Source organism: Bombina bombina, chromosome 10 (genome assembly GCF_027579735.1).
Source record: "Bombina bombina isolate aBomBom1 chromosome 10, aBomBom1.pri, whole genome shotgun sequence".
NCBI classification, from domain to species: domain Eukaryota; kingdom Metazoa; phylum Chordata; class Amphibia; order Anura; family Bombinatoridae; genus Bombina; species Bombina bombina.
In genome coordinates, this window is record NC_069508.1 from 62,416,896 (window position 1) to 62,444,468 (window position 27,573).

Sequence of the window (27,573 nt, forward strand, 5' to 3'; positions counted from 1 at the left end):
ATTTTATCTAAGATTTTTACATCTGAATAAAATTTTATACTCTCAGACTAAGATTTCTAAGTGTTTGAAATGAGACAGGTTAACTTAAAACTGTTCAGTTTACACTACAGCTGACTTAGTTTGAAATACATACCAACAAGCCTAAATCCTGCATTTAACCAGATCTAATGGTATGAGTACCACAGCTTATGGTCCCACCAAGGACCCTATAGAGTACAGCATTTTCAAAATCCATAAGTACAGCTGACAGATGGGAAAATTTGTACACTATATTTGAAGTGGTGCTCTTGGTTGGGGAAAATGGGAAAAAAACAAACAAACACCATGTCAACCTTTTAAAGGGTACTTTTCTTCATCTAGCCATCTACCCAGCTCATTAATGTACAATTTGAATTCACAGAATTATTTTTGTTTGCACATTTACAAATATGATTCTTTAAAAGTGATCTCTTAATTTCTGCATTTTTTTTTTATCATGCATGTCACACACTGTTGATTTAGGGGATGCAAGGTGCATAAATGTTTCCTCCTGTGAGTTTATGTGGGTGTATGTGTTTATGTCTTTGTGCTTTGGTTTGTGTCTCTATGAGTGTGTATGTATTTTTTATCTGTGGGTCTCTCTGTGAGGGTGGTGTGTAAGTCTTTGTGCATTTTCTGTGGATGTCTGTGAGGCTGTGTGCATATGTCTTTGAGCTTTTTCTATGGTTGTTTCTGTGAGGGGTGTGTGTGTGTATGTATGTGTGTGTTTTCTGTGGATTGTCTCAGTGAGGGTGTGTGTGTGTATGTATGTCTTTCTGTGTTTTTCATGTGGCTGTCTCTCTGCTGGTGTGTGACAGTGTATGTCTTTGTGTGTTTTCTGTGGGTGTCTCTGTGTGTGTATGTGTGTATATGTCTTTGTGTGTTTTCTGAGGCTGTCTCTGTCGGTGTTTCCTTGGGTGTTATGAGCAAGTTTGAGTTTGTGTGTGTGTGTCCCATTGTCTGTTCCTTTTTAGGACATTTTTGACCTTACTACTGATTATTCACATCTTTCTACAGACTTTGAGACTAACAAGACCTTTCCGGAAGTAACCACTCCACCATTTTAACCTTTAAATTATTGTTTAGGCAGTTCAGGGCCCTTCCTTTCAGCCACCTGCATGCTGTTGTCATCAATTAGTTGGCATCTTCCTTTACAAAAAGATAATCAGAAACTCCATATTTTGTTTTCTAAATCTCTTTTTTTACAAAACTGTAGTTTACCTCATTACTTGTCAGGTCAATCGTAAACAAGTGGCTAAGTGTCTGTTTGGGTTTCTGTGTCTGAGTGTGTTTCATTGCGGGTCTGCTAGACTGTCTATATGTGAATCCTTATGTGTGAGTGTGTTTGTGTGTTTCAGTGTATGAGTGTGTCTGTGTGTTTGTATGTTACTACCTTTACAACATTTCAAGTTTAAATAGACAATTAAGAATAAAGTGGCATATACGTTTTAGTCACTTGTCAAAAAATTGCACATGTCAAAGGAGGGGGGCCCTGATCAATGGTTGAGTCAGGGCCCCAAAATTTCTAGTGGTGACCCCTGAGGACCATTGAAGGCCGAAAACGATCGTCTGGGGTTGCTGTGTTCCCTTGTTCAGAGAGGAATAGCCTGGTATTTCGGCGTTGGACTGACCATAATTAGCGGGATCAGACAGATATGCTACAGGAAAGTTCTAACTCTGTGAAAAGCATTACTGGGCTAAAAAAAAGCTGCCACCCAGGTGGTAAATTGCCATAGAACAGGCTAACAATATTATTGAGCTGGTTGTTCGTTTCCTGAGGGTTGCGCTTCTCTCTGTGTGTGTATATATGTATATATATATATATATATATATAATAATAGCCTGAAAAAAAAGAGCATTCCAAAGGTTTTTGTACAGTTAGTATCGGTCACCTTTAATGTGAACGTTTTTGAGTCAGAACGAACCCGTCCTCAGACATAAAGTGAACAGTTACACTTACCCACCACCCAGAATATTACGGCCATCTAAGCAGGACGTCACGTTCTCCTTAGTTAGACATGCCCCCCAACCTGGGCGTTTAGTCATCCAAGGCAGCGTGCGTCTGTTTACACATACCTGTGTCTAAAAAAAAATAAAAACAAAAACAAACAGATAGTTACTATATGCAACATGACATCAGGAGGGTACAATCTTAAACCAAACTCAATTAGCCAGAATTGCTAGGTCCGTGTACTCCCATGGTCCCAATCTGGACTACAAGCGTTTACCATGGTAAGAAATGCTAAAAGTGCCACTACCGTATACGGAAATCCCTAGGCAGGCAGGATAAGGTAGCTAAATAGGTAAAGAATAATAAAATTAAGTATCAGAGAAAGAATATACATATATAAATAAGAAGCCGGCATATGATCATAATACTATCACCAATATGCAATTACTCAAACATATATTCTTGAAGACAAATCTCATCCCGTACAGCGAGAGGTCTGTGCTATCTACTCACAAGAGCCTAAAAATACAAAAAAGTGGTTACCATAGTTAACCGAAAGCTCCAAAGCACACAACCAAAGAGGGCTAGTGTGTTCAGTGGGTAGACCTCACAGACCTCAGCCTGTCAAATGATATAGACAAATATTATATTATGTATACCCAAGGGCTAGGTGACAGGAGTATATAAGTGACAAAAATAACATTAAGATGAGTAAACTGTTAAACAATTCAACATCGGGAGAAAGGCAACAGGCGTAACCAAAAAGCAAGCAAAGGACAATAGATAACACACTTAATGGATCATGGAACTCACAATCATTCCATCGGATGGGCTACAGGAAAACCTGCCCAGTCTAAGTGGGTATTAAGTCCCTTTGGTATAATGGTATAAAGATGAAAAGTCCATTTGGCCTCTTTCTGCAGCAGAATTTTTTCCGATCACCCCCCCTGTTCATTGGGGGTACATGGTCAATGATGGTATTTTTAAGATCAGTAACTTTATGCTGATGTTCCTGAAAGTCAGATGGCAAACCATTGTTCTGCAAACTGCACTGCCTTAAAGAGGGGCACTTCTGAACAGCTGGTGACCAGGCACTTTCAGGAACATCAGCATAAAGTTACTGATCTTAAATATACCATCATTGACCATGGTACCCCCAATGAACATGGGGGTGATCAAATATACAAATATATATAATCTGTTTACCAGAATATGAGCAAACAGATAATAAAGAAGGCAACTTATAGAGAAGAAAACACACACATATATTTATGTAACATTATGAAAATTACATAAAAAAAACATATAGGTGTTAATCACAATTTATCGGATGATCATTATTGGCATTTATTCTTTTTTATGGATGCCTATATAAACTTTTTAAGTTTGAGCTGATTACAAGCTTTCGAGTGTTTTTGCCAATAAAAGGTCAGATTACAAGTGTCATGTTAATGATAGCGCAGGACACGATACGCAATATCACTGGACTGTGACAACATTAGCGCGCAACTCGATATTAGTAGTCCATGGTAAACTGCATTAACCAGAGAAGGGTTAGTGCTGCTAACTTTACTTGAGCATAACCTATACTTTCAATGTATTTTGTGAACGCGCTAAGGCACGCTAATATTACAAGTTGAAAGTTTTTGTTTGGGCACCAGCAAAAGCCAAAACTACACTAGAATATTTAGCTCAACTTGAGGCCAGAAGTAAAAAGTGTAAGGCTTAAAAAAAAAAGTTGCACAAAACACATAAAAAAATCTTACACACAGATGTACACGTTTTAATAAAAATATGTTTTATTAAAAGGGACATTAACCCTTTCGCACAGTTAGGACGTTCCATGCCGACCTAATTGCGCTGGGCATTAGTGCCGTTAGGAGGGCATGGAACATCCTAGCTGTTTGGCTGTCCTGAAGCCATAGCCACTTGCTAAATGGGATCGCGGGCTGCAGTGTGTATCTAGCGTCATAGGCACTTCCCCCTTCCCGATCCCATCATTGAAATCACGCAATCGCATAAACGATCGCTTGATTTAAATTTTTACTTATTTGTTTATATCGGAAATTTGTTCCGATGTATACAAATGAGTCCCGGCTGGAAGGTGTTAAAAACTTTGAGATTTTACAATAAAATAATAAATTGTATATATGAAAAAAAGTTTACAATATACTTTCACTATTTATTTTGTCCCCTTTTCTTGTCATTTTATTCTGATAAATGTGTGCTTTTCAGTTCCTTTTAGAAGTGGAGGTGCAAAACACTGTTATATTCCACACAGTTATTGGCTGCACATTCTAGTGATTTATTTATAACTGTCTCTAATTGGTCTCAGCAAAGAGAGAAACCTAAGTTACAACATGGCAGCTCCCATTATTTTATAGACTATAGACACCCATTGTGTATAGACTTTATACACTAAAAAGTTACACTTATTTTGTCAAAATTTAAACTGATTAAACTTTAAAACATCCATCTACATGTTATTCTCAGACTAATCTTTTCTTTGAATGCTTAATTTTATCTAGCATTTATTTAGGGCTAGATTACAAGTGGAGCGCTAATTTATTGCGCGCCCGTTAACGGGCAAATTTGCCAATTTACGTGCACGCGATAAATAACTATCCATTACAAGTGGCTGGTTATGGTTATGGCGAGCTCGCAGTAGCAATTAGCGCTCCGAAAAATCTCTGGTTAATTTTCAAAATGTGTCCTAATTGGTCCCAAAGTTTAGAGTTTGTTAGTATAATTAAAAAAAAAAAGAATAGAATCTTTAATAAAAAAACAAAACCTGCACTAAGCAGTTTTATGGGGTTAAATGTGGCAGGTGAAAAAAACGACACTGAAAAGTGCCTTTACATCGCGGTCTATGGGGAACTGTGTGTTCCCAGTAAATATATATGTATAAATATATGTATAAATATACGTATATATATATATTCATATACATATATATTTAAAACTGCTGCTCATCACTTAACCCCTCCGCTGCGCTTGGTTCTTAAGCTGTGTCTCAAGACAGAAGGAGGATCCCTGGAATTCCATCAGCTTGTGGAATGCTATGACTGGCGCTATCCTGGCCGCTAGAAATGGCCCGGCAGCCATGATGGGATCTGATGCAATGGGTGGAATTCTGCTAGCCTTAATAGAAGGTGCTGGAATCCTATTAACACAATTTGCCTCTTCTTAGTTCACAAATGGTCTACCTCTTCCTGAGGATTCCTACATCGCCACTTGGTAGTTATCAGCAATAGCAATAACATCGTTATTACAATTATTTTAAAACATCTTGGCATGATTTATGAACTATTCCTTCACATGGTCATTTGGATTGGGACACATATGGGTCATATTTATGCATCTGCTAGACATTTATTTGTGGCTTTCTATGGAAGTACCAGAAGGGTGCTGGGTTTTGGTTGAAACTGTAATGCTCGTGGGATACTCCTCTATCAGACCGAACTCAGCCAGTAGTCTTGTTATCCCGGCGTCAAGCCGGAATGATAGGGAAAATCCCAGAGCAGAGAAAGTTAGTAAGATGAGGAAGGCAGCACTCACCACAGGCAGGACAGTCCCCAGCAGCAACGGCAAAGCAGTCCAAGGACAAACCACTAGAAAGGTCAGGCAGGCAGGGTTTGGCAACAGCAAAGCAGTCCAAGGGCACACCACTAGAATGGTCAGGCAGGCAGGATTTGGCAACAGTAAAGCAGTCCAAGGGCACACCACTAGAATGGTCAGGCATGCAGGGTTCGGCAACAAAGAGGCAATCCAGAACAACAGGAGTTAATAAACAGAGTAGTCAGACTGGAAGGGTTCAGCAGCAGTATATCAATCGAGTAATTAAGGGGTATAGCAGGTAGAGTAGTCAGACAGACATGGTTCAGCAGCAGTATATCAATCCAGTAATTAAGGGTATAGCAGGCAAAGTAGTTAGACAGGCAGAGTTTCATAGCAGAAGCTAAAGTAGTTAGACAGGCAGAGTTCAGCAGCAGTATATCAATCCAGTAATTAAGGGGTATAATAGGCAGAGTAGTCAGACAGGCAGGGATCATACACAAAAAGGCAAATAAATACAATGATCTGTCACACCCAGGAGCACACAAAGTAACACCTATACTTGGGCAGTGACAGATCATTGTAGTCACACTTACATAGGCGCAGGATTCGCGCCACAGAGGTCCGACCGGCATCAGGAGCGTGCGTCGATGACGTCCGGACCCGACACAAACCCCTGGCAATGAGCAGGGGAGGAGACGCTGTGCTCCTAGCAATGGCTAGTGATGTTGTGAATAGTTCGCCGGCGAATAGTTCCCGGCGAACATAGCTTGTTCGCGTTCACCGTGGCAGGCGAACATATGCGATGTTCGATCCGCCCCCTATTCGTCATCATTGAGTAAACTTTGACCCTGTATCTCACAGTCTGCAGACACATTCCAGCCAATCAGCAGCAGACACTCCCTCCCAGACCCTCCCAGCTCCTGGACAGCAGCCATTTTAGATTCATTCGGAAGCTGCATTCTTAGAGAGAGGAGGGACAGTGTAGCTGCTGCTGATTTAATAGGGAAATTGATAGCTAGGCTAGTGTATTCAGTGTCCACTACAGTCCTGAAGGACTCATCTGATCTCTGCTGTAAGGACAGCACCCAAAAAGCCCTTTTTAGGGCTAGAACATCAGTCTGTTTTTTTTCCTGTGTAATCTAATTGCAGTTGCCTGCCTGCCAAGCCACTTGCCCAGTGCCACCACTCATATCTGCTGTAACAGTAGTGTAAATTTAAAAAAAAAAAAACTTTTTTGACTGTGAAACATCAGTCTGCTTGTGTAATCTAATTGCAGTTGCCTGCCTGCCAGCTTGTGTGCCAGGCTCACAGCGTATACTGTGCCCACTTGCCCAGTGCCACCACTCATATCTGGTGTAACAGTAGTGTAAATTTAAAAAAAAAAACTTTTTTGACTGTGAAACATCAGTCTGCTAGTGTAATCTAATTGCAGTTACCTGCCTGCCAGCGTGTGTGCCAGGCTCACAGCGTATACTGTGCCCACTTGCCCAGTGCCACCACTCATATCTGATGTAACAGTAGTGTAAATTTAAAAAAAAAAACTTTTTTGACTGTGAAACATCAGTCTGCTTGTGTAATCTAATTGCAGTTGCCTGCCTGCCAGCGTGTGTGCCAGGCCCATTTGCCCAGTGCCACCACTCATATCTGGTGAAACAATAGTGTAAATTTAAAAAAAACAAACTTTTTTGACTGTGAAACATCAGTCTTCTAGTGTAATCTAATTGCAGTTGCCTGCCTGCCAGCTTGTGTGCCAGGCTCACAGCGTGATACTGTGCCCACTTGCCCAGTGCCACCACTCATATCTGGTGTAACAGTAGTGTAAATTTAAAGAAAAAAAAAAACTTTTTTGACTGTGAAAAATCAGTCTGCTTGTGTAATCTAATTGCAGTTGCCTGCCTGCCAGCATGTGTGCCAGGCTCACAGTGTATACTGTGCCCACTTGCCCAGTGCCACCACTCATATCTGGTGTAACAGTAGTGTAAATTTAAAAAAAAAAAACTTTTTTGACTGTGAAACATCAGTCTGCTTGTGTAATCTAATTGCAGTTGCCTGCATGCCAGCGTGTGTGCCAGGCTCACAGCGTATACTGTGCCCACTTGCCCAGTGCCACCACTCATATCTTGTTTAATAGTAGTGTAAGTGTACATTTAAAAAAAAAAAAAAAACTTTTTGGACTGTGAAACATCAGTCTGCTTTTTTGTGTCAGGTTCACAGCGTATACTGATCCCACTTGCCCAGTGCCACCACTCATATCTTGTTTAATAGTAGTGTAAGTGTACATTGAAAAAAAAAAAAACTTTTTGGACTGTGAAACATCAGTCTGCTTTTTTGTGTCAGGCTCACAGTGTATACTGTGCCCACTTGCCCAGTGGCACCAGTCATATCTTGTTTAATAGTAGTGTAAGTGTACATTTAAAAAAAAATGACAAGCAGAGGCAGGCCACCCCGCAGGTGCCGTCGTGGTCGTGGTGCTGTGATTCCCTTTGGCCCTAGAATAATGCCCAGTGTTCAGAGGCCACGTACCAGGAACTCGAATAGTTCTGAGGACATAGTTGACTTTTTAACACAGGACACCCAATCTTCTATAGCTTCGGCTCCGAACCTTGACGCACCATCCTCCTCCAGCTTATCTTCGGGCACCTCTCAAGTTACCACTCGCCCGCCTGCCGCCACCACCAACACTAGCACCACAGCCGCTTCACTTGATCTGTCAGAGGAGTTATTTACACAGCAGTTGGAAGAAATGAGTGATGCGCAACCATCATTGACAGAGGATGTAGATAACAGTGATATGTCTCAGTCAGGCAGCATTACAGACATGGACGTACGGTGTGATGATGATGATGTTGTACCCGCTACTGCTTCCTTTGTTGATTTGTCAGATACAAGTGAAGCGGTTGATGATGACGATGCATCCGTGGATGTCACGTGGGTGCCCGCAAGAAGAGAAGAAGAACAGGGGGAAAGTTCAGATGGGGAGACAGAGAGGAGGAGGAGGAGACGAGTTGGAAGCAGGGGGAGGTCGTCGCAAGGAGCTAGTGGCACAGTCAGACAGCATGCATCGGCACCCGGGGTCAGCCAGCCAATCAACGTATGCTGTTGCCACCACCAGAATGCCGTCATCGCAGAGCTCAGCAGTGTGGCATTTTTTTGTGTGTCTGCCTCTGACAACAGCAATGCCATTTGCAACCTGTGCCAAAAGAAACTGAGTCGTGGGAAGTCCAACACCCACCTAGGTACAACTGCTTTGCGAAAGCACATGATCGCCTATGGGATCAACACATGAGTACAAGCAGCACACAAACTCAAAGCCGCCATCCTCCTCCTGGTCCAGCATCTTCAGCCACGTCAACCACTGCTGTCCTCCTTGCCCCCTCTCAACCATCTGCCACTCCGTCTCTCTTCCGGAGCAGTTCCTGCTCATCTGCCCACAGTCAGGTGTCTGTCAAGGACATGTTTGAGCGTAAGAAGCCAATGTCACAAAGTCACCCCCTTGCCCGGCGTCTGACAGCTGGCTTGTCTGAACTCTTAGCCCGCCAGCTTTTACCATACAAGCTGGTGGAGTCTGAGGCGTTCAAAAAATTTGTAGCTATTAGGACAATGCAGTGGAAGGTACCCGGACGAAATTTCTTTGCACAAAAGGCAATCCCCAACCTGTACTCGATTGTGCGAAAGGAAGTAATGGCATGTCTGGCACACAGTGTTGGGGCAAGGGTCCATCTGACCACTGATAGCTGGTCTGCAAAGCATGGTCAGGGCAGGTATATCACCTACACTGCGCATTGTGTAATCCTGCTGATGACTGCCAAGCATGGAATGCATGGCTCTGCAGAGGAGTTGGTGACACCGCCACGACTTGCAGGCAGGCCTGCTGCCACCTCCTCTACTCCTCCTACTCCATCCTCTTCCATAACCTCCTTGGCTGAGTCCTCTTCTGCTGCTGCATCTTGCTCCACATCAACGACAACCCCCCCCAGCTCCCCAGGTACTATTTCAAACATCCCGGATATGGCAGTGTCAACACCAGTCTTGGGGTTGACTTGCCTGAAAGCAGAGAGTCACACCGGACCAGCACTCCTGTCCGCCCTGAAAGCACAGGTGGATCAGTGGCTGACTTCGCACCAACTGGAGATTGGCAAAGTGGTTTCTGACAACGGAAGTAATTTGGTGGCGGCATTGAAATTGGGCAAGTTGACACATGTGCCGTGCATGGCACATGTGTGTAATCTGATCGTACAACGCTTTGTGCATAAGTACCTAGGCTTACAGGACGTCCTGAACAGGTCAGGAAGGTGTGTGGCCATTTCGAGGCATTCCTACACGGCCATGGCGCACTTTTCAGATAACAGTGGTGAAAACAACATGCCAGTAAGGCGCTTTTGATTTGTGACAGCCCGAACAGTTGGAATTCAACACTCCTAATGTTCGACCGCCTGCTCCAACAAGAAAAGCCGTTAACGAGTATTTGTATGACCGGGGTGCTAGGACAGCCTCTGCGGAGCTGGGAATTTTTTGCCACGTTACTGGACGCTCATGCGCAATGCCTGTAGGCTCATGCGTCCTTTTGAGGAGGTGACAAACCTAGTCAGTCGCACCGAAGGCACCATCAGCGACATCATACCATTTGTTTTCTTCCTGGAGCGTGCCCTGCGAAGAGTGCTGGATCAGGCCGTAGATGAGCGTGAAGAGGAAGAGGAAGAGTTGTGGTCACCATCACCACCAGAAACAGCCTTATCAGCATCGCTTGCTGGACCAGCGGCAACGCTGGAAGAGGATTGTGAGGAAGAGGAGTCAGAGGAGGAATGTGGCTTTGAGGAGGAGGAGGAAGACCAATGACAACAGGCATCACAGGGTGCTCGTTGTCACCTATCTGGTACCGTGGTGTTGTACGTGGCTGGGGGAAAGAAGATACCTTCAGTGAGATCACTGAGGACAAGGAACGGGACATGAGTTTCCAACCTTGTGCAAATGGGGTCTTTCATGATGTCGTGCTTGTTGAGGGACCCTCGTATAAAAAAGCTGAAGGAGAACGACCTGTACTGGGTGTCCACGCTACTAGACCCCAGGTATAAGCATAAAGTACTTGAAATGTTACTGAATTACCGCAAGTCGAAAAGGATGCAGCAGTTCCAAAATAAATTAAAAAATATGCTTTACACAGCGTATGAGGGTGATGTCACAGCACAACGGGAATCTAACAGGGGAAGAGGTGAAAGTAATCCTCCGACTCCCACGACCATGCCGGCAAGGACAGGACGCTTTACAGACGTGTTGTTGATGGAGGACATGCAGAGCTTTTTAAGTCCTATGCATCGCCACAGCCCTTCAGGGTCCACCCTCAGAGAACGACTCGACCGACAGGTAGCAGACTACCTCGCCTTAACTGCAGATCTCGACAATCTGAGGAGCGATGAACCCCTTGACTACTGGGTGTGCAGGCTTAACCTGTGGCCTGAGCTATCCCAATTTGCTATAGAACTTCTGGCCTGCCCCGCTTCAAGTGTCCTGTCAGAAAGGACCTTCAGTGCAGCAGGAGGTATTGTCACTGAGAAGAGAAGTCGCCTAGGTCAAAAAAGTCTAGATTACCTCACCTTTATTAAGTTGAATGAGGGATGGATCCCGAAGGGACTGACATTGGGCGATATATTCGAGTAAAAAAGGCTGATGAGATGAGCTGCCTTGGGCTAAAAATGGTCCACACGCGGCTGTATTTTATCTTCGAATGCCGGATGACTTGCGTGACTTATCCGCCACCAACTAGTGTTCAAGCCGCAATGTTTTAGGGCACTTTCTGCCTGGGAAACAAACATCAATTTTTCTGGCCGCTGCTACAGCAGCGGCTGCAACAATACCTAATTTTTCAGGCATGTGTACATGCCAAATTTTTCTGGCCTCTGGTGCTGCACTGTGGCTTCAAAAACCAAACAAAAAAAAAGGCACGTAACAGGGATTAAACTGATAGGAATAGTACTACTTAACACACCCCTCCTATCTGGTGGCACATTAGATTGCACGCGCAGTGCCCCAAATTTGAAGTAGGAGGACCGACCAAGCATCTTTTTCCATCTCCCGGTTCCTAAAATCCATGCCATATACACGTCCCCTGGCGCCGCAACTGCCTCTGGGAACCTTACCATGGGTCCCAGAGGCACGTCTTGTAATTCTCTGTCTGGGAAATTATCTATCTATCTATTTATCTATCAAATCTATCTATCTATCTTTCTATCTATTGTATCTATCAAATGTATCTATTGCATCTATTGATCTATCTATCTATCTAATCTATGTATCTATCTATCTATCTATCAAATCTATCTATCTCGTGGCCGGACTGTTTTGTGACAGCCACTTGTGTTTCTGCCAAATGTCCGTCGGCTAAAAGTCCGGCCACGATTGCACGCGCAGTGCCCCAAATTTGAAGTAGGAGGACCGACCAAGCATCTTTTTCCATCTCCGGTTCCTAAAATCATGCCATATACACGTCCCCTGATAGGGGACGTAACAGGGATTAAACTGATAAGAATAGTACTACTTAACACACAACTCATATCTGGTGGCACAGTAGATTGCACGCGCAGTGCCCCAAATTTGAAGTAGGAGGACCGACCAAGCATCTTTTTCCATCTCCTGGTTCCTAAAATCCATGCCATATACACGTCCCCTGATAGGGGACGTAACAGGGATTAAACTGATAAGAATAGTACTACTTAACACACCACTCATATCTGGTGGCAGTGGAGGCTCCTCCATGTGTGCGCACTCGCACGTGCCCCCCTGTGATGCTTAGAGCAAAAAAAAATATTGAATAAAATATAATTTTTCCAATATCCCCTATTGAAAAATTATATTTTATTTTTAACCCCCAAATATCAAATTCCATATAATAAAAAAAAAAATTTTATGGGTCTGTTTTTTTTTCCCCTTATCGCACGTGCGGTTAGAGCCCTATCATGCCTGTCAGTGATGTCTATATTGTTCACTGCAGGCATCAAACCAGTTCTGTATACATGCCTTATCGCACAGGCTGAACTGTGCGAGAGTGGGGAGGGACTTGTTCTGACAAGTTCAGCCTGTGCCCTGATAGGCTGCACGGATATGTCAGAGAGTGGGGAGGGACAACAACAAGATGTTACGAGCAACGTTCCCTCTAACGTGCGTGGCAGTGCACTGATTTGGTAGCCCCTGCGCATGTTTCAATTAAGGCCGCGCATCTGAGCCCTCAGCCCGCCAAAAGCCTAGTCAGCACAGCTCATCGCTCACTTTACAGGGTGTGTAGATCACCAGGTCGCTCCTATCCTGTCCGATCTCTCCAGAGCTTGAAGCAGGCAGCAGAGCAGGAGTGCAGTGCTAGATTGACTCCGCATCATGCACAAGGGGAAGGGCGCAGCACTTCAGTGTCACCCGGGCCAGCACCGTTCTCTCCAGTACACCTTATTGCTGCCTAGGAGCCTGTGCAGTCCAGTGGTTAGTGCAGCTTTCTTAGTGTAAATTGTTAAATTATGGTGTAAAGGGTACTGTTAATGTTAATATAAGTTAAGACTTTAAAGTTTCACATAGAAGAAATGCAAGGGGCATATCGGCAGTTGTGGGGACAGGGGATTTTCTGAGGAAAATTAAATATCTAACTTGGGAGGTGCAAGAGTCACAGCTCTGTTTCTCCTGTATAGCTATAACTTGACTTTATTAAACCGTAGCTCAGTTAGTTACAGGACTCTTCAGCTGCTAGCTAGGTGCTGTCTGATACAGGGGGGGGGCACGAGTTTTCAACACGGAGTTCAGTGTGTGAGATGTTTGCCTTTGGGCTGACGATCTTAAGCCTCCCCCCTTTTGCAGTTTGTTTTTATGTTTCTCCTCACAAAATCTGAGTTCCTGACAGGCAGTGTATTTCAGCCTGGCTGTCTGCTTGAGCGTGACACAATATTGGGATGGCTGCTGCTAACCAAATGTTGGTTTGCTGTGTGTTGAGAGGTGTGTGTGTGTGGCTGTGTGGATACTGGCTGTGTGTGTGTGGCTACTGACTGTGTGGGTGTGTGGCTACTGACTGTGTGAGTGTTGTGTGTGGCTACTGACTGTGTGAGTGTGTGTGTGGCTACTGACTGTGGTGAGTGTGTGTGTGTGTGGCTACTGACTGTGTGAGTGTGTGGCTAATGGCTGTGTGTGTGTGGCTACTGCTGTGTGTGTGTGGCTACTGACTGTGTGGGTGTGTGTGTGGTTACTGACTGTGTGTGTGTGGTTACTGACTGTGGTGTGTGTGGCTACTGACTGTGTGAGTGTGTGGTGTGTCTACTGCCTGTGTGAGTGTGTGTCTAATGGCTGTGTGTGTGGCTGTGGTGAGTGTGTGTGAGCATCACAAAAAAATCAAGTAAATGTAACCACAGTGGGATAACTGAGATTTAAGACACTTTTTCGGCCACAGTTGTCAGACTCATTGTTTGTTTCTCTTCCAATCACCATTTTTAAATTTGCCCCTGCAGCCCTATTATTACAGTTTTACAACTACAAGACCATATTTTTTTCTCACTGACTCCCTGTCTCTGATTAGACTTACTTCTAAATATCACAGTATATGTATATGTATATGTATATATATATATATATATTATATGTGTATATATATATATATGTGTATAATATATATATGTGTATAATATATGTGTGTATTTAAATATGTGTATATATATATATATATGTGTATATATATATATATATATATATATATATATATGTGTGTATATAATATAATATATATATATTTATGTGTATATATATATATATATATATATGTGTGTATTTGTATATATATATATATTATATGTGTTATTATATATATATGTGTGTATTATATATAATGTGTGTATATATATATATATATGTGTGTATATATATGTATATAATATATATATATATTTATATGTGTATATATAGTATATTATATATTATATATATATATTTATATATATATATATATATATAATATATATATATATATATATATAATTATATATATGTGTGTATATATATATTCCTTATACTGCGGCTGCCCCAGTGACAGGACTCTTATACCCAGTATATATGTGTATATATATATATATATATACTATATATATATATGATAAATGGGCGGAGGCCATCTGAGGGGCGGGGGCTAGTAGGCTCCCCCATCTTCAAAAGTCACCAGCCGCCACTGTCTGGTGGCATTCAGTAGATTTGCATGTGCAGTGCCCCAAATATGAAGTAGGAGGAGCCGCACCAAGCATCTTTTTTCCATCTCCCAGTTCCTAAAAACCATGCCAGTATACACGACCCCTGAATAGGGGACGTAACAGGGATTAAACTGATAAGAATAGTACTACTTAACACACCACTCATATCTGGTGGCACAGTAGATTGCACGCGCAGGTGCCCCAAATTTGAAGTAGGAGGACCGACCAAGCATCTTTTTCCATCTCCCGGTTCCTAAAATCCATGCCATATACAAGTCCCCTGATAGGGGACGTAACAGGGATTAAACAGATAAGAATAGTACTACTTAACACACCACTCATATCTGGTGGCACAGTAGATTGCACGCGCAGTGCCCCAAATTTGAAGTAGGTGGACCGACCAAGCATCTTTTTCCATCTCCCGGTTCCTAAAATCCATGCCATATACAGTCCCCTGATAGGGGACGTAACAGGGATTAAAACTGATAAGAATAGTACTACTTAACACACCACTCATATCTGGTGGCACAGTAGATTGCACGCGCAGTGCTCCAAATTTGAAGTAGGAGAGACCGACCAAGCATCTTTTTCCATCTCCTGGTTCCTAAAATCCATGCCATATACACGTCCCCTGGCGCCCGCAACTGCCTCTGGGAACCTTAACCATGGGTCCCCAGACCGCACGTCTTGTAATTCTCTGTCTGGGAAATTATCTATCTATCAAATCTATCTATTTATCTATCAAATCTATCTATCTATCGTATCTATCAAATGTATCTATTGCATCTATTGATCTATCTATCTAATCTATGTATCTATCTATCTATCTATCAAATCTATCTATCTAGTGGCCGGACTGTTTTGTGACAGCCACTTGTGTTTCGGCCAAATGTCCCGTCTGCCAAATGTCCATCGGCTAAAAGTCCGGTCACGATTGCACGCGGCAGTGCCCCAAATTTGAAGTAGGAGGGACCGACCAATGCATCTTTTTCCATCTCCCGGTTCCTAAAATCCATGCCATAATACACGTCCCCTGATAGGGGATGTAACAGGGAGTAAACTGATAAGAATAGTACTACTTAACACACCACTCATATCTGGTGGCACAGTAGATTGCATGTGCAGTGCCCCAAATTTGAAGTAGGAGGAGCTGACCAAGCATATATATTAATAATATTATTCAGCATCACCAATACGGTTACACGCTGATAAAAAAAATCTTTTGTATATATCACATTCTGGTATTTTTGAGATAATACCCAAGAGAACTCTTGGGATAAGATTTAATGTTTCTTATTATATACACAATAGCTAATATTCTCACGTGGAATGTGGAAGGTATCCACTCCCCTATAAAAAGGAAAAAAAATACACTACTTACAAAAACCATAGGATTGATATAGCTTGTTTACAAGAGACACATTTGACACCTAAAGAGCACATAAAACTTAAAATAGGTTGGGTCAAAGAGGTTTTTTCTCTACATATAAAAATAAACCAAGGGGTGTTACAATTTTATTTAGTAAAAATATACAATATAGAATAATACACTATATACAGGACAAACAAGGTAGATATATAATAGTGAAAGCTCAAATTGGGAAAGAAATAATAGTGCTATGCAACATATATGGCCCTAATGAACAGAACCAAGGTTTTGGGGAAAATCTGAAGAAGAAGCTATTAAGATATATAGATAACCAAATGATTATACTGGGTGATTATAATATAACTCCAAACCCCTTTTGGATAGGAGAGGCGACCCACAAAATAGAACAAATAAAAAGTATATGTCACGTAGATTTAAATATGAAAAAGCAACATTTGAGGCTTTGCAGGAGACATTTAACCTTGGTAGATATTTGGCGGTTGAAAAATCCAGTAGAAATGTATTTTACTTGTGTTTCTAGAAAAAATAATGCCATGTTAAGACTTGACATGTTCTTAATCTCAGCAGAAAGATTAAATAGAGTAAATAAAGTCCAAATCATGAATTTCACCTTCTCTGATCATGCCTCATGAATTTATTTTAATAATCATACTAATAATAGATTTTATTATCCTTTATATATTAATAACCTCAATTAAATTTAAACAATTCTTACAAAATAAATGGGAAGAATATCACTTAAATAATGGATCTTACTTAAAATAATAAGCAACTATACTGGGAAGCGGCAAAAGCTACAATAAATCTTATATTATAACATATGTAATGAATCATAGAAAATAACAGAAAAAAATTAGCAACTAGAACTCTCAAAAAAGGGTGGCATTGTTGTTTAGTAAGTATAAAATTAAACCTAACATCAAAAATAAAGAACTTTTTTTACTAGCAAAAACAAGAGAGAGACAGTTTTTTTGAAGGAAGGACAAGATAAGAACTAAGACATTTAGAGGTAAGATTCTTCAGATGGGGAAATAGATCAGGGAAACTTTTAGCTTCCTTAACCAAAAAAAACAAAGATCTAGGAAATTACATAAATAATAAAGGGGTGAACACACAATATCCCCTATAAAATAGCCAAGGTGTTTGTAGATTTTTATCAAACTCTATACACCTCTCAAAAGAGTGAATTAGGAGATGGGGATAGCTCTTGGGCAAAAATTAACTTCCGAAAATAGAGAAGATCAAACTTGAAATGCTAAATAAACCCATAGATTCAGAAGAGATAATAGATGTAATTAACTCTTTGTCGTTAGGAAAGTTGTGGGCCCTGATGGTCTCACCGGCTGAATTTTACAAACTATACTAACTAAAACAGTTCCTATATTGTCTCAGCTTTTTCATTCATATTATATTAAAGGGAGTTGTACCATCTCAAAATTTCAAATCAGCTAATATAATTGTTATCCCTAAACCAAATAAAGATGCCTCATTACTCAATCTTATAGGCTAATTTTGCTTATTAATGTGGATTATAAGATTTTAATGAAAATCTTATCTCATAAACTTAAAACAATAATACCAGATCTGCTTACAGTGGATCAAACAGGATTTGTTTTAGGTAGATCTTCAAATACAAACCTAAGGAAAATTGTATATGCCGTTGAAAAATATGAGAGAAGAGGAGAAGAAGATGGGGTCAGTGACCTGCCAGAGGCCTTCCTGCTAGCTTTGGATGCATAGAAGGCCTTCGACAGAATCAAATGGCACCATCTCTTCACCTCATTAGAAAATTTTGGTTTCAGGGGCATCGTTTTAGAGTTCATAAAAAACCATATACATAGTTTCTATAGCATATGTCCAAATAAATGGACAATCTTCAGATCCAATACAGTTACAACGGGATACTCGACAGGGTTTCCCCTTATCTCCGCTGTTATTTAATATTTATTTAGAACCTTTGTTATTTATTTTAAATCAGATCATTCCAGATATCGAGATTGGGAGTTATAAGTTGAAATTGGTTGCATTTGCAGAAAACCTATTATTATTTATCTCAGACCCAAAAAAACACTTAGATAATATCTTAAAAATTATAGACCAATTATAGTCACCTTTCAGGATAGAAGATTAATCTTACAAAGAATAGACAATTGCACTGTAAAAAAGTCAAAGGAAAACAGGACAACTGCGCTGTAAAAAGTCAAGAAAACAAGTGTCTTTTCTCTGTGCTCTTAGAGAGTATCTGTATTAATCTACTTATAAGAATTAATCTTACAAAGTCACAAATACTTTGATTAAAAACCTCTAATGATCTTGATCTTCTGTTTCAAGATTTATCTCTACCTATGGAATATCTAGGCAACAAGATAGACCAAAAAAACTTCAAATCTCTTTAAATTAATATGAAACCAGCTATAGCAAAATAAAAGAAAAATTAAAAGCATGGATGAATATTCCTTATCTTTTCATGGTAAGATCCATTTAATAAAAATGAAGATACTTCCAGGCGTATTATAATATTTTACAAATGTTTCAACTAAAGATCACTAAATTAGATATATTTCAAAGCTATAAGGTCCTACTTATGGAATAATAAGAAAGCAAGAATTAGTTTAAAAAAATTATATTTACCATATTCAAAAGGAGGATTGGCGCTTCCAAATTAGAATATTATAATATTGCCAGGAAAAACGCCTTGATTGTCTTTTAGACAAAAGGGGAGAATAATACTTATGTAATTGATCAAGAGAGGATGGGGAATATTAGTTTGGGCTATATGTTACATAGTAAATTTATTGATCTACTGCAAAAGATAAATACGAGCCTCCTTTTTCATGGTACATATAAGGCTTGGTACAAAAATAAAGAGACTGATAATAATCATACATTTTCAGTATATTTACCATTTTGTGGAAATCCTGAATTTTTGCCAGGATACAATTTCCCTTTAATCTAATGGTATAAAAAAGGCCTGAAATTTATACATCAATGCCTTGAGATTTTACATAAGAAGATTAAAACATTTAGTGAGATTGCTTTAAGATACAATATTCCTCTTTCTCATGAGTTCTATTGTTTCCAGGTAAAGCACTACATTGAATCCATCAGTAGAGCTTCTCCTGGACTGTGGGTGACCTCTCCTTTCCATGCTTTGTTTAAAAGTACAGATACAAAGAAAATCAAAATATCTGTTATATATAATGTTATTACACAGAAATCAGTTGATAGGGAATTGGTTAACTTTACTGACAGATGGAGTAAAAGAAGTAGGACAGAAATATATTGAATCAAAAAATTGTTACTAGTGTGAAGCTAGTGGAGAAAAATACTATGGCCTAGATTTGGAGTTTGGCGGTTGCCGGGAAAACCAGCGTTAGAGGCTCCTAACGCTGGTTTTAGGCTACCGCCGGTATTTGGAGTCATTAAAAAAAGGGTCTAACGCTCACTTTTCAGCCGCGACTTTTCCATACCGCAGATCCCCTTACGTCAATTGCGTATCCTATCTTTTCAATGGGATCTTTCTAACTCCGGTATTTAGAGTCGTGTCTGAAGTGAGCGTTAGAAATCTAACGACAAAACTCCAGCCGCAGAAAAAAGTCAGTACTGTAGTTAAGAGCTTTCTGGGCTAATGCCGGTTCATAAAGCTCTTAACTACTGTGCTCTAAAGTACACTAACACCCATAAACTACCTATGTACCCCTAAACCGAGGTCCCCCCACATCGCCGACACTCGATTAATTTTTTTTAACCCCTAATCTGCCGACCGCCACCTACGTTATCTTATGTTACCCCTAATCTGCTGCCCCTAACACCGCCGACCCCTAGATTATATTTATTAACCCCTAACCTGCCCCCCCACAACGTCGCAGCCAGCTACTTACAATAATTAACCCCTAATCTGTCTCTAATTTAGATTAATAAATCAAGATTATCTCTTACCTATGAATGTCTCTAAATGGAGAAAATTGCTGCCATAAATGCTCATTAGTAAACCCAGATTTTGTACACTATATATGGGCTTGTCCCAAAATTTATCAGTTTTGGTCTAAGGTATCATATTTTTTATCCACTCTTTATAATGTAAAGATTGTCCTTAGATGTTCGAAGATAGTTTTCCTGGATAAAATAGATCATGGAAAGAACACGAACAACCTACTTATTATAACAATAATATTAGCCAGAAAAATAATTCTTAAAGTATGGATTGGAAACAAAATACCTACTATAAAACTGCTTAAATATGACTTGACCCATCAACTAGTTCTAGAGAGATATGATTTATTTCATAACAGTGCAGGAAGTAAGATGATATTTAAAAGGGAAATGGCAAACATTTGTGAAATCGTTAGATTATACTCAGCTTCTGAATGCTCTAGGTCAAGATCTGATTACCTTTTATTATGATTGATAATTAGAAAGCTACTCAGTATTCTGTGTTATAATTGCAAGTGAAATACAAGACAAAAGTTGTATTTGATATTGTATTTTGAAATGTAAAGCATTTTTTAAAAATGGTAAATTTTTAATTTTCTCAATAAACATTTAAAAAAAAAAAAAAAAAAGCCTGGAGGCAAGAGGAAGCCAGTGAAGGGATTGGCAGAGAGGTGCAGCAGATGAAGAGTGACTTGTAAGGAAGATGATCCTGGTAGAGGCATTCATTATGGATTATAAAGGAGCTAGGCAGCAGCTAGGGAGACCAGAGAGGACATAGTTGCAATAGTCAAGGCGGGAAAGGATAAGAGAGTGGATTATAATCTTAGTTGTGTCTTGTGCAAGAAAATGTCTAATCTTAAAGATGTTTTTAAGGTGGAAGCGGCAGGCTTTAGCCAAGGACTGAATGTGAGGAGTGAAAGAAACATCTGAGTCATGTGTACAATAGGTAACAAGTTTGCTACACAAATTAGGGTATATAAGACACTGAGACAAAGACTCACTTTAGCTAGAAGTAACTTAAGTGTTAATCTTCCTATATTTTAAAGAGACCCTAAATGTTACTCAATACAGGCTTAAAGGGACAGTCAACTCAAAAAATGTTATTGTTTTAAAAGATAGATAATCCCTTTATTACCCATTCCTCAGTTTTGCATAGAAAACACGGTTATATTAATATACTTTTTACCTCTGTGATTACCTTGTTTCCAAGCATATCATTGATCATGTGGAACCAAATAGGAGTGGGTTAGACAGGGAGCGTCAACTCAAACAAAGGGAAATGTGGTGGATACACAGTTGGCCACAATTACAACCTAAAGGGTTAAATAAGGACTATGATCTGTCCTGCTTTTTCTGAGGTATTCCTACAATGTATAATGTATTTTTATCAGAGTGAGGTACTATTCATTATGAAATAATTATTCTTAGCTGCTACAACATCAACTTTGTATATAGATTGTTTTAAATTGTGTGGGGTATTTATGATGAGATTAAAATTGTTTACATATAGGTTATGTGCAATACTAGTTGTTGCCACAAGAGGGAGCTGAAACTCCACCTAAGGTACGTTTGGCGCCTTGTAGAGAGTATTTAAAAGGCCACTGTGTGTTACTAATGTTTATTAAGCATGAGTAAGGGGCTGTGACCCGGAAACGTTGCTAAATACAATAAAATTGCCTTTTAAATTGGAGTGCTGGAGACCTTTCTTGCTACCACTTACTTCTGGAGGGTTGAGGCAGTACCCTTGGCCTTACGTGCACCCTATACTCTGTGCTGTGCTCTTTTGGGGACTTTTTATAAGTAACAAGTTTGCTACACAAATTAGGGTATATAAGACACTGGGACAAAGACTCACTTTAGCTAGAAGTAACTTAAGTGTTAATCTTCCTATATTTTAAAGAGACCCTCAATGTTACTCAATACAGGCTTAAAGGGACAGTCAACTCAAAAAATTTTATTGTTTTAAAAAGATAGATAATCCCTTTATTACCAATTCCCCAGTTTTGCACAGAAAAGATGGTTATATTAATACACTTTTTACCTCTGTGATTACCTTGTTTCTAAGCATCTTCTGATGGTCCCCTGATCACATGACTTTATCTATTGACTTGCATTTAAGCCAATTAGGGCTGTGTTGTTAAAATCCATGGGCGTGAGCACAATGTTATCTATATGGCTCACATGAACTAGCTACCCCCTGTTGTGAAAAGCAAATACAAAAGCATTGTGATCATGGGGCTGTCTTTAGGGACTTAGAAACAGGTAGAAATTTAGAGGTTTAAATGTTATAAAGTATGTTAATATAACAATGTTGGTTGTGCAAAGCTGGGGAATGGGTAGTAAAAGCATTATCTATCATTTTAAACAATAACAATTTTTGTGTTGACTGTCCCTTTAATAACATTTAAAAACTATGTAGAAAAGTCTACTGAAAGAATAGAATAGGCTTTAGTGTTTTCTATTAATGGACATGAAACCCAATTTTTTTTTTCATGATTCAGATAGCACTTGCAATTTTAAACATCTTTTTAATTTGCTTCTATTATCAAATTTTCTTCATTCTCTTGGTATCTTTTAATGAAGAGTAGGGACATAAGCTATGGAGCACTATACGGCAGCAGTTTTGCAAGAATGGTATCCATTTGCAAGAGAACTAGATGGCAGCGCTAATTCCTTCCCTATAGTTCTCCCAGACACCTGCCTAGGTATGCCTTTAACAAAGGAATACCATGGGGATTAAAGCTAACTTGATAAAGTAAATTGGAAGCTTTTCTTAAAGTGTATGCTCTATCTGAATCACAAAATATTTTTTGGGGGTTTCATATCCCTTTAAGAAAAATAAAAAATACTTATTTAAAGGGACAGTCAAGTCAAAATAAACTTTCATGATTCAGATAGTGCATGTAATTTTAAACAACTTTCCATTCTACATCCATGATATAATGTGCTTTGTTCTCTTGGTATCCATGTTGAACAGCATACCTAGGTAGTCTTTGGATTAGCAATGCACTATTGGGAGCTCGCTTCAGATCGGTGGCTGCAGAAATATGCTTCTTGGGTTTGGCTCACCTGATGTATTCAGCTACCTCCCAGTAGTGCATTGCTGCTCCTTCAACAAAGGTTACTAAGAGAATGAAACACATTTGAAATAGACGTATATTGGAAAGTTGTTAAAAATGGAATGCTCTATCTGAATCATGAAAGAAAAATTTTGGGTTTCATGTCCCTTAAAGTAACAAGGAATATCTGTTGATTCAGGAACAATGAATTATTGTGGACCATTTTTAACGGGACAGTCTAGTCCAAAAAAACTTTCATGATTCAGATAGGGCATGCAATTTTAAACAATTTTCCAATTTACTTTTATCACCAATTTTTCTTTGTTCTCTTGGTATTCTTAGTTGAAAGCTTAACCTAGGAGGTTCATATGCTAATTTCTTAGACCTTGAAGGCCGCCTCTTAAGAATGCATTTTAACAGGTTTTTCCCCACTAGAGGGTGTTAGTTCATGTTTTTCATATAGATAACACTGTGCTCATGCACGTGAAGTTACCTGGGAGCCATCACTTATTGGCTAAAATGCAAGTCTGTCAAAAGAACTGAAATAAAGGGGCAGTTTGCAGAGGCTTAGATACAAGATAATCACAGAGGTAAAAAATATATAAATATAACTGTGTTGGTTATGCAAAACTGGGGAATGGGTAAAAAAGGGATTATCTATCTTTTAAAACAATAACAATTCTGGTGTAGACTGTCCCTTTAACCATACATATATTTCACAAATAAACTTTTGCTACTGAACTTTATGTTATTAGAAATGCCAAATATTTTACAACTTGTTATTTATGTACAGATATTAAACTGAGAAATACAAATGCTGTGTCAAGTTTACCCTGGCTTGACTCACCATCAGATAATCCTGTCAGATCGCTGTATAAATAGTCAGTGACTTTACTTTTATATTGCAGATGGTCCTGCTGTGTACACTGCCTACTTGAAGACAGAATTCAGCAATGAAAATATTGAATTCTGGTTTGCCTGTGAAAATTACAAGAATATTAAATCTCGGTGGAAAAGAATCGTAGCAGCAAAGAAACTGTATAAGACATACATTAAGTCAAATTCTCCTAGGGAGGTGGGTCTGACTATAAATATCAGAATCGAGTATTATGACAGATTGTATGGGTATAACTAATGTCATTTGAAAAATTAAAATAATCAGCGTTACATTTGAACAATTAAAAAAACAAAACTAATATACTTATAAATATTATTTTATTTGGTGCCACACCTAGGGTTGTCATTGCTGCGCAACTTACTCCCTGTGTCTCGCGGCATGAGAACGAGGCTCCCATTGGAGCCTATGGAAGCGTGATCTATTAAGCGCATAGCTTCCTAGCAATGCGAACGCAAGGTCACGTTCGCATTGTGGGCCACTTAAAATACCAGCGCACAATTGTGTATGCTGGTATTACGAGGGGAGAGCAAATATTCAGCTCGCGAATGCACAATTTTGCTCTTCACTTGTAATCTGGCACTATATATATTTTTCACAACTGAGAAAGAATTTTATCCTCTTGGCTGGCAATACAAACCATTCATTTTACTTTTTTCTCTGCCAGTAACTCACACAGAGCAGTGATTTCACCCTCCCATTGACTATTAGTAGCATGAGGAGAGCAGGCCATTTTACCCCAGTTTATTCCACCTAATGCATACAGAGTGGTGTTTTAGCCAGTAACATATGAGGCAGTAATTTTATTTGTAATCCTTCTTGCTGCTGGTAGTGCACGTGCTATGCCATTTATTTATTGGCCACATTTTTTATGCATAGGGACACAAGAGAATTTTAAAATGTATCTGCCACTCAGAGGAAATTTATAAACACTGGCATTTTGCATAGATTTTTACTGAACAGCCTATTTAAAGTGATGGTAAACTCCGCCCTTTATAAAAACAGATCCGGAATGTTTGTGATATTTTAGATGGAGTTTAATTCATCAGTTGCAATGAAAATGTTTTATAACTTACTTTATAATATAGATATGAAATTCAAATTCCCAGCGCTCCACCGCCCACAGGTTTGAATTGTTCTCCAATCAGCCCTCTCCCCATATGGCACTTTTTGCTGCAGCTAGAGCTCTGATTGGAGAGCAATTCAAACCTTTAGCTCACAGAATTTTTTTTTGAAGTGTGTGGCGGAGCACGAGGAATTGGAATTTCATATCTATATTAAAAAGTAAGTTATAGCGCATCTTCATTAAAATCATAGTAACATAGTAACATAGTAACATAGTAACATAGTAGATGAGGTAAAAAAAAACAAAGTCCATCGAGTTCAACCTATACAAATCTAAAATACTTACAAAAAACTCCAGTTAAAGGGCCAGTAAAACTAAAAAATAATGTTATATAATTCTGCACATTTCCGAGTATCATTAATTGAAAGCCACACCTCTTCATATTTTGAGTGAAATGTTGATGTGCAGGAATACACATAAGGGTGGATTTAGGAAAGTGCGAGCATACGCTGTCGGCATTTATCATTGCACCAGCAGTTCTTGTGAACTGCTGGTGCCATGCCGCCCCCTGCAAATTCGTGGCCAATCGACTGCTAGCAGGGGGTGTCAATCAACCCGATCGTATTCGATCGGGTTGATTTCTGCCCGCGGCCTCAGAGCAGACGGACAAGTTATGGAGCAGCGTTATTTAGAACGCTGCTTCATAACTTCTGTTGGGCATCAAGTTCCATACGCAGCTTGATAAATCGGCCCCTTTAATTATTAGTTGTTGCTAATTTTTCAATAACCTTTTGACATCAGATGATTTCAAATCTACTACACAAACAGGTGCATTATTGATAAATCACAGGCTTCTTCTCATATGTTGGTTAAAGCTTTGTTATATTTAACAAGTGTTTACTGGACCCCAATGAATATTTTATGATTAGGATAAGCTGTTAAAGGGACACGATTCAGATAGAGAATACAATTTTAAACAACATTCCAATGTACTTGTACTTTTGTTGAAGAAATAGCAATGCACATGGGTTAGCCAATACCATGAGGCATCTGTGTGCAACCATCAATCAGCAGCTACTGAGAATATTTATATATGTTTTTCAACAAAGGATATCAATAAAATGAAGCAAATTATATAATAGAAGTAAATTGAAAAGTTGTTTAAAATTGCATGCTCTTTTATGAAAGAAAAAATGTGGGTTTCATGCAGGGGTGAAGTCCAGCGGGAAAGGATTTCCTGCACTATTTTTGCAGGTGGAACCCCCTGGGCAGAGAACAGAAACACTTTAGTAAACACTGCTGGTGGTAGAAGCTGAAGTACAGTCTGGTTAGAGGGATAGTGAGATCATCTAGTAATGGGCAGTAACACTTCCTACAGTACACTAATTACAAGCCTGTCAATGGTCCTGCTGTGTGATTACATTTCTGTGTGGCTTGCTCTGGGGTTATTTAGCTCCCATCAGCAAAAATAGGACTATTGCACCTTAAGTGGGTGAGAGTAGCAAAGGAGTCATCTAAGGTCCAAAGACAACCATTCAACACTTCATTGGTTTTAATTTGCTTTAATAAACCGAAGTATATATATAAATACAGTGTGTATATATATATATATATATATATATATATATATATGTGTATATGTATATATATATATATATATATATATATATATATATAAAACAATATTAATTGTATGGGAGGTGGAAGTCTTGGTGAGTTCTCACACTTTTTTGCAGTACTTGACCCCTAGTTCCATGTCCCTTTAAGTTTTGAAGTCAATCAGCAATGTGAGCTTGATGACAAGCATATAATTTCTTTCACAATAAACACTAAGGAGTAGACCACAATCTAGCAGATTATTTGTTTTTGGTGGGTTTGTGGACTGAAAATGGGACTTTTCATTTCTATGTGATCACTGTGGCACATTTCCAGCTATTTCCTGGAGATGCAATCACGTAATTGGCTCTCCTATGAAGCCATATTTTTAATCTCAGATGTCACAATCTATTTTTCTATTTTAGTGATACTTTTCAACAGGTTGTTCAAGACCATTTTACCTTTACTGAATTTGACACCTAAAGGGACAAGATAAAGGCCCCCAAATTTTTTTTTTTTTTTGGCACCTTTGAAAGTATTCCAAGACATTTTGGACTCATTCTATTGTAGGGCACACATTTACATATGTGTATATATATATATTGAGTATGTCATAGCCTGTACAGCTAATGGGATTTTCAGGAAAAGTGCGATCATGACCCCAACATTAACGTGTAGCAATCACTTTCTTTTCATGTTTGTTTCTAAGTCAGACTCATATGGTCGTGGTTGTCACTATCAGTACAGGAGTCTTCATAATTGGGCTTTCATTGGTATTGCAAATTTATGACCAGGAGTTCAAAATGACCCTAATGTAATCTGAATCCATTCTGATTACTGCTAAACAAACAATATGAATTCAATGTATATATATGCATGATGGGCATACTGGGTATATTTGCTC

General features: G+C 39.4%; 1 protein-coding gene across 1 annotated transcript in view; it reads left to right on the plus strand.

Annotated features, from left to right (window-relative positions):
* Nucleotides 1-27,573, plus strand: part of RGS13 (regulator of G protein signaling 13) — a 96,513-nt gene that overhangs the window by 41,019 nt on the left and 27,921 nt on the right. The window contains exon 4 of the mRNA XM_053693716.1: nt 24,021-24,187. Within this exon, the coding sequence (XP_053549691.1) occupies nt 24,021-24,187 (167 nt within the window). The remainder of the gene's footprint in view (nt 1-24,020; nt 24,188-27,573) is intronic.